This window comes from Arachis ipaensis, chromosome B07 (genome assembly GCF_000816755.2).
Source record: "Arachis ipaensis cultivar K30076 chromosome B07, Araip1.1, whole genome shotgun sequence".
Classification (NCBI taxonomy): Eukaryota; Viridiplantae; Streptophyta; class Magnoliopsida; order Fabales; family Fabaceae; genus Arachis; species Arachis ipaensis.
In genome coordinates this window covers 8,837,906-8,847,178 of record NC_029791.2, presented here as the reverse complement: position 1 = coordinate 8,847,178, position 9,273 = coordinate 8,837,906, and the positions used below count along the sequence as shown (strand labels likewise).

The following is a 9,273-nucleotide window of genomic DNA, read 5'->3' as shown; positions in this document are numbered from 1 at the left end:
ATGAATCAACTAATCTTATCATCTATAGAACTATTTTTATGTAAACCGTCTTGCTCTTGTCATACTTGAATGAGACTTTCTATAGCCTTATAATTTTTGTCTTTATTTACCATATTTTCTCTTCGTATAATCTACTATAGGTGATACTATTGATAGGATCGTAGTCAATAGTCATTAGGTATGGAAAAATAAAATAGAATAAAGACTATGTGAAAATTATAAATTTTTTAAATGATAAACATGAAAGGAAATTTACTATTGCTTATTATATATACTAATAATATGTCAATAATTTTAAAAATTTACTAATAATACTAATAGTTTAAAGATAATTTTACTATAGTTATAATAAATTTAGTTATTACTCTAAATAAATAAAATAAATAAAATATTTGAAAACTAAAGAAAAAAAGATTAGCGGTAATTATGTTTGGAATGTTCTCATATTTTTTTTTTCATTTTTTTTTGCTTGCCATTCTTTCACTGCAATGTTAGATCAAGGAAACTCTAAATTTGAAATATAATGATAAATATGTCATGTGATAGAAAAATAATAAACTAAAAAGAAATATATATATTATTGCTATATAGGGAGCCGATACACAAAGATATGTTATCGTAATAAAATATCACACTATGAATAATTATATTTGTCAAGTAAATTTATTTATACTCTATATCTATTATATTATTTTATGTAAAATTAAAATCTACTCTTCTAATTTAATATTTTATATATATTTGCTTCTGACATTGTCCAAAATTAAATTGGGATTATGTCTAAAGTCTTAACAATACCTAAAATTTTAATAAGTAAATACCTAAAATAAGTTAATTAAATAACAACAATTAATATCTAAAATATTAAAAAGAAATTTTTAATAAATGTGAGAAATAAAAATAAAAAATTAATAAATAATATTAGTGTTTAAATGAAAGAATTGATAAAGAATAATAATTATAAGTAAAATTAGTATTTTTATTTTGAAAAAAAAAATACATGAGAAATTGTTTAATAATCCGTGCCACGTACATAATAATAAATTGTTCAATAATTCGTACTATACACGTGATAAGGTTGAAATTATATTTTATTGAAATTAATTTGAATTGTAGTAATTTGATTAATAAAAAAGTAGCATGTTATGTCTTTATTTTTTCTTAATCTAGTGTTATGTGTATCAACTCTAATATAGTTATTAATCGTTTTTGTTAATCTACGTTTTTTTTCTTAATTTAAAATAACAATTATTACCTAAATGTGCAAAACGGATTGTTGTTACCTGCATGTGCAAAAACCCATTTCTATGTAATCCGTGGCAACCCACCACGGTTTCCAAACGTGCATAAACCGTGGCAGGTCCCAGCGATTTAGGGGCAAAAACTATTGAGTGTAAACCGTGGTAAGTCACCACGGTTTACGAAGGAGGCATGGCATGCATAAACCATGGTAAGTCACCACGGTTTATGAGGAAAATGTGCTGGTCATAAAACCTTGTGGGTTACAACGGTTTATGTAGGATAAATAATGGCCAGAAAACCTTGTAGGTTCCCACGGTTTACAATTACGGGAACTCTATATATATGTGGGTGATTCAAGATCCATAAGAGATCATTCTCACAATGGCTAGTGAGGAAGAGAGTTTTCTTGCCTTAGTGCATTGCTCTGGGAAAATAAAAAAAAAAAAAAAGCAAAAGCCATGGTGTGAAGTTTACCGACAGAGAACCACTGAGTATTTTTATCCGTTCGTCGATGAGTTTGTCAGATTTGAAGAACAGCATCTTGGAGAAGCTTGGCGTGTTGGGTAGCAAGTGGGTGAAGAAACTATTCTACAAGATTCCCATGGCGGTTGTCTCGACCGGTGTTCATTTTGAAACCTTTGCGGTTAAGGCTGATGAAGATATTAGGGTTTTGTTCTACTGTGTAAGGAGTTTTCTGGAGATCAGAATCCATGAGTTGTTCGCGAAGTTGGAGGTTGGTGTCGATAGTTCTGGGGCATCTGCTCCAGTTCCTAGCCCAACTGTCGCGAGTGGTGCATCTAGTTCGATGCCTGCGGTCAGACCGTATCTTCCGCCGGTTCAATCACCTTCGTTTGCGGCTGATTTAGACCGAACAGAGGTTGTTGGTTCTGTACCTTTGGAGAATGCAGCAGTCATTGAGCCTCCCCACGTTGTGGGCACCAGTGGTGGCCTGGTACCTTATATCGAAGACTTTGGTGGACCTGATCAAGTAGAGAATGCAATGCGTGACGATGAGTCTGACCAGGAGCCTGTTGATATCGTAGGTGACAGCGACGATGACACAGGTGGCGATCCATATGCGCAGCATCGGCCTTCAAGTTCTGGTTCTCATCAGTACCCTCCACACTTCTCCACACTAAACTTGGATGCTCTTGGTCAACAGGAAGACGGTGGTAACACAGTGGGGGGATCTTCTACAGAATTTCAGATTGGGCAATCATTCCAGAGTAAAGATGAAGCTGTGCTGAGTGTCAAGGACTATAGCATCCGGCGAGGTGTTGAGTACAGAGTCATCGAATCAGATCATTTGAAGTATCATAGAAAATGCAAGGAATTCGGCAAGGGTTGTAGTTGGTTGATTCGTGTAGCGCTTCGTGCACGAAAGGGCACTTGGGAGGTTATGAGGTACAACGGGCCACACACATGCCTCGCAACTTCTATTTCAAGTGATCACCATCAGCTGGATTACCACGTTATCTGTTCGAGGATTCTTCCTATGGTTAGGGCAGATGCTGCGGTTACAGTAAAGGTACTTCAACAAGCGACAGAAGCCGATTACGGTTTTAGGCCTAGTTACAGGAAGGTTTGGATGGCTAAGCAGAAGGCAGTGGCACAAATATATGGAGATTGGGAGGAGTCTTACGCGGAGTTGTCACGTTGGATGCTAGGGGTCCAGGCGACAATGCCGGGAACAATCACGGTGCTGAAGACGTCTCCTGTTCGGATTGGTGGTGGGGTTGATGAGTCGACGGTGTACTTTCACCGGCTTTTCTGGACATTTCCACCCTGTATCGAGGCATTCCGGCATTGCAAGCCCCTCGTTAGTATTGATGGTACCCACTTGTATGGGAAGTATGGAGGGACGCTGCTGTTGGCGATAGCTCAGGACGGGAACTCGAACATCCTCCCGATAGCATTTGCCCTTGTGGAGGGCGAAAATGCAGAGTCGTGGTCATTCTTCTTGTCCAATCTCCGAGAGCATGTGACTCCTCAGGAGGGTATCCTTGTTATCTCTGACAGGCATAATGGGATCAAGGCAGCGCTTGAGGCACCTGAGACTGGGTGGCTGCCTCTTCGGGCTTTCCGGGCCTACTGTATTCGGCATGTGGCTGCGAATTTCGCCCTAACGTTTAAAGGTAAGGACTCAAGGAGGATGTTGGTGAATGCTGCGTACGCAAAGACTGAGGCTGAGTTTTACTACTGGTTTGACATCATGCGGACTGAGAATCCAGCAATATGTGACTGGGCCAACCGGATGGAGTATGACAAATGGACCCAACATGAGGATGCTGGTCGACGGTTCGGGCACATGACCACAAACATCAGTGAATGTGTGAACTCCGTGCTAAAGGGGACTCGCAACCTGTCGGTCACATCGTTGGTTAAGTCAACCTACGGGAGGCTTGCTCAACTATTTGTGCTACGGGGACAGACAGCAGAGGCACAACTCGGATCTGGGCATGAATTCTGTCAGGCATTGGTCAAGGCTATTGATCGGAATCTAAGAGACTCTAGGTGCTTCACTGTGACTTTATACGACAGGCATCAGTCCGAGTACACCGTCGCGGAGACAACACCAACCGGGAGCTTCTCGCTGGGTAGCTATAGAGTTTCCCTTAAAGATCACCGATGCGACTGTGGCCACTTTCAGGCGCTGCATTATCCTTGTTGCCACGCCATTGCGTGTTGCGCCTACTCCCGGCTTAACTGGGCATCATATGTTCACGAGGTGTATCGTATGAGTGAGGTGTTCAACGTTTACAAGCAGGGGTTTCTCCCACCTATCCCTAAAGGACTATGGCCTCCATATGCTGGGTCTACCATTATTCCTGACCCCAATATGCGGCGTGCAAAGGAAGGTCGTCCAAAGGCCACCAGGATCCGTGGAAGTATGGATCAGTCTCAGTCGAACCAGCCGAAGCGTTGTGGGCTATGCCGTCAGCCTGGGCATACGTGGAGGAACTGTCACCAGCAAAGACAAAGTGGTGGAGGAAATGCGTAGATCTCATGTCGTGTAAAATGCCGTCTATGCTGTTTTAGTTGTTTCAGGGTCTAGATAATCTTAGTAACGTATGGTTGGTTAAGTCTGTGACTGTCAACATGTTTCTTTAATGCAAAAATTTGTGATGAATAAATTCCTGCTATTTTACCTGTTTGATTAAACCACTTTGGTATCGTTCATATTGTGCATTATAACATAAACCGTAGAACTACATATAAAAGAAGCTGAAACCGGTTAAACTGCTTGCTCAAAAGAAAATTAACATTTAACATAAGTCTGAAAGCCATAAGTACATACTAGCATGCTAAATACATGAACTAACAAAGCATGTGGGGTCACGTTCCCAAACAGCTGAGAGCTAGTACCCACGTCGAACGTCGGCTGATCCATAGCTGATGCTGATCCAACTACCTCCTCAACGGGCACGTGATGAGTGCCGTCACCCTGCTCAGATGGTCCTCCGTCACGCACACCTCGACGGTTAGGCCGCGCAGGTGGCCGTCTGCCTCTACGTCGAGGAACACGGTAGTCCACTGCATCCCCAGGCTCAGCTGCAGGAACGTCCTCCTCCAAACGGTCGGCAAACTCCCTCCACTCGCGATCGGTGGTCCGGGTCCCTATACGGTGACGCCGATCGACTCGTCTGTTATCTGGTATGTCATAAACGTGCTCTCTAGGAGGTGCTTGGGATGACCCTCTGTGACACGCTTCCTCAGTCAGGACAATCGGCCTCGGATCCTGAAATGCTACATCTGGGGATAGGAACCTGTGCGCCACATGGCACCACCACTCCAGGTACTCTGCTAATGGTCCGGGGTCGAGGACTCGATCGACCCATATGACTGACTGAAGCCTGTTCTCCGAATGCTGGTGCCACTCCTGATAATACGTGGGAAACCACCGGTCCCCACCCCTACCATCCTTTGCATGTAGCCAATCTATGTTCAGAGCTGGCTGTGAAAACCTCCAGAAAATCCAAGACTGTAGTAGCTGTAGCGGCCCAGCCAAGTTAACGACGTTCCTGTTTGTACCACGACAAAAACACCTATACAACCAGGCCAGTGCAGCCGAGCCCCAGCTATATCTGCCCAAGTCGTCCAATGATGCCAAATAAGGCAACCAGCGAAGGTGGACCCGGTTTGCGTTCTTGTCCGCAAACAGCTGAGACGACAACAGCATCAGGATATAAGCACGTGCGTATACACGCACGGTCTCATCAGTAGCATCTGCAGGGAGAACCCGGAACCTCTCGTGGAACCATGTGTAGCACACTGTCATCTGCTTGACTTTACTCTGTGGAGGTAACTCCCCGAATAACTCCCGGAACCACACCCATGCTGTTCTACCGTGTTCCATCAGATTCTCAAACTCTAGTCAAGCACCCACTAACGGGCGCACCATCAATTGGCAAACCCAGCTGATACGCGACATCCTGTAAAGTAATGGTGCACTCACCAAACGGCATGTGGAACGTGTGCGTCTCCGGATGCCACCGCTCAATAAATGCGCTAAGGAGAGACTCATCAACCCAGAACCACTGACTGTTTAGCCTAGCCAGATGATACAAGCCCGCAGTCTCCAGATACAGTATAATCCGGTCATGTAAGGGCATATTCTGCTGCCTCCTAACGGCGCTAATAACCCTACTAGGCTGCAAAACGTGGGTAACAAAATTCCTTAACATACAACCATTACAAACAACACCAAACATAATTTTGGTAAAAATTAGTAAAATCGTCACATTAAATTCATTGATTCTCTTATTGTGGAATAAACAATGAAGCTACGAATACTATGCACTCATGATAACAATATAAATAAAGAAAAAAATATTTCTCAATAAAATATTAACATTTATAATAAAATATTTTACAAAAATACTATTAACCAGAATAACAAAATAAATAAGCATAATAAAATATGCATTACTATCAATACCGATAATAATATTAACATTTACGTAGACAATATTAATAAACGCCTCACATTTTGATTGACAGTAACCATAATAATATCAACATTTATATAAATAACATTAATCAGAATAACAATACAAATAAACATAATAAAATATTTTTACTAACAATATTCCTAATAATATCAATTGTTATATTAGTATGAATCTTAATAACAATAATAATAACAATAATAGTAACTAACCTCTTCGTCGATATATCCTGCCACGTGAGCGACGCCATTTAGTCGGTACAAGCGATCCTCACCCTCCATTGACTCCACCACCCACTCCTCCTTCACATCTCCAAAGTTTTCCCAAATCCTCTCAACACAACAACACCTTCCTTTTTTTTGTGCTGTCCCAAATGATCCGTCCCAGCCTTCAGCGGATTACTTATATAGCTACACACACATAAACCGCGGTGGGTTACCATGTTTTATGTGCAATCCACTTTCCTCATAAACCGTGGTGACTTACCACGGTTTATGCATGCCATGCCTCCTTCGTAAACCGTGGTGACCTACCACGGTTTACACTCAATAGTTTTTGTCCCTAAACTGCTGGGACCTGCCACGGTTTATGCACGTTTGGAAACCGTGGTTGGTTGCCACGGATTACATAGAAATGGGTTTTTGCACATGCAGGTAACAACAATCAGTTTTGCACATTTAGGTAAAGGATTCTGCTATTCTATTTATTTAAGTAAATTGCCCTTTAAATCGTATATATTAATTATTTTTTTATCATGATTAATTTTTTTGAGCCTACAATCATTCAATAATTTTTTTATTCTTTATTATTAATGTCATCGTATGTGTAATTTTTATAAATTATAATAATTTCTTTATTTATCTATACATATATATTAATTTTGTTAAATAATTTTAAATATTTGTTTATATATATATATTAATTGTACATAAAAAAATTTAAGTCATTTCCCCAATCCCTTTTCATATGCATGATTAACAATTTTTTTTAAATGGTGATATTTTAATTTTTTTCTTTCATGTATTTTTATATATTAGCAAGAAAGCAAAACCACGTATTGTGACTCTTTTTCGTTTTTCATGCTTTAATCTTAATTAATCAATCTTGTGTCTACACAATATAATTAAACTTTTCATCATTCTAATTTATTGATGAATTATATTTCTCTTAATAATTGCATTACGAATCTGAAATACAAAAAAAAGGTGATACATATATCCAAAAAAGAAAACAAACTTAAAAATAAAATAAAAAATTTATATTAAAAAGTTTAAAAATAACATATCCAAAAAGAATAGTCATAATATATAAATTGAGACAACAATTTAAATTTCTCTAAAACTAATTTAATCAATTACCAATATTAGAACTAAATTATTTAAATAATATTTAATCTATTCTAATCCTTAGATACGTATAGATTATTAGAGTCATTCTCGTAACAACCAACCAAAATAACATCATAAGATCGAACACTTAGAATCCGTACAAATTTAGACTATCTTCTTATTAAAATTGTCAAATTAAATTGACTTTTATTCTCCTCAATGGCATTGAATTAATGCACCAAAAGGCCGGTAGTTTCTGAAAAAAATCACAATATGTTATAAAATTATTTTTAATACAAAAAGTTTAAGAGAAACAAATTTAAATATATTACCAATCTTTGAATTGCATCTTTAAGGTTGGCACGAATTTTTCAAAACTGAACCTAAATTGAGAAAATTCAATCTCATTATATGCTCCACTTCGAATATTTTCGGACAAACGTAGAAAACGTGGAAGAGGGGATATGACTTGAACTTGACCTACAAAACTCCTTAGAAACAATTGCCCAATCAAAGAAGAATAACAGATTAGAAAAAAAAGAATGTTTTGATTCTTAGATTTAAACTCACTAATCACAAAATACTATATATAGTCTTTAGTAGTAAAAAAATAATTATAGAAATTAATTATTGCAATATCAATTTACCACTATGAACGTTAGTATCATATTTATAGCAATTAGAATTATAAATTTATGTTTAATTTTTATATAATTATAATTAAGATATTTTTTTTAAATTAGTATAATTATGCATTATTTATTAAATGCTAATTGTAATATAATTATAATAAAGATATTTTTTAAAATTAGTATAATCATGCATTATTCATTAAATGCTAATTGTAATATAATTATAATAAAAATATTTTTCTAAAAATAAATTTATGAGATAATAGTGCTTTCATTATATGAGAATAGTACTTTCTAAAAATAAATATATTTTCCTAAATTAGTATAATTATTCATTATTACTTAAATGTTAATTATAGTATAATTATTATAATAAAGATATATTTTTATAAAATAAACTTAGAAGAGAAAATAGTGCATTCATTTTGGCGAAAAAATGAATTCACGAGGGATCGACATCTCACTTTCATTAGTTGGGAGAAAACTCAATTTTAGTATATTAAGTAGATTACACAACCAACTCATGATGCCAGACAAGATTACAATTTTTCAGCAACAAAGACCAGAAACATTGCCAAAAAAACAGCTTATTGGGCAGTTATCATCATTATTTCTAGAATGACAATGCAAGTATTTTTTAAAAAAATGTACTGTGTGAACTATCTTATCTTTAAGTCTCTTCATTTTGATTTTGTTTTGTTCCAAATTACTTATATGATACACTTGGTATATTATTGGATGCTTTTCAAATATAGCATTGGTATTATGGACATAATACTTTATATTTTACCTTCATTTTATTAAAAAAAGATTTATTGATCTACGACCTTGACCCAAAACGGAGCGAGCTACAATAATTTCTGATTACCTTCATTTTGGATTATATTATTTAAGATTTTGTCTAGACAAAAATGACTACAAAACATAAATTTGAATCATTCAAAATTATGATCTTTTAAAACTTTTTGACTGTAGTTTTTTTTAAAGGAATTTAAATATATGTCTTGAATTTTAGTGATCTTTTTGTTAAGAGTTTTTTGGTACTCTTTTGTAGTACTCTCTTCTTAAATTTAATTATATATTTCTTAAAAAATTTATAATATAAATTTAACATTATTATAT

At 36.5% G+C, this 9,273-nt stretch overlaps 1 protein-coding gene across 1 annotated transcript; it reads left to right on the top strand.

Annotated features, from left to right (window-relative positions):
• Window positions 1,754–4,243, top strand: LOC107606670. The gene has a single exon (XM_016308708.1). The coding sequence runs from the start codon at window positions 1,754–1,756 to the stop codon at window positions 4,241–4,243; it is 2,490 nt and encodes an 829-aa protein (XP_016164194.1).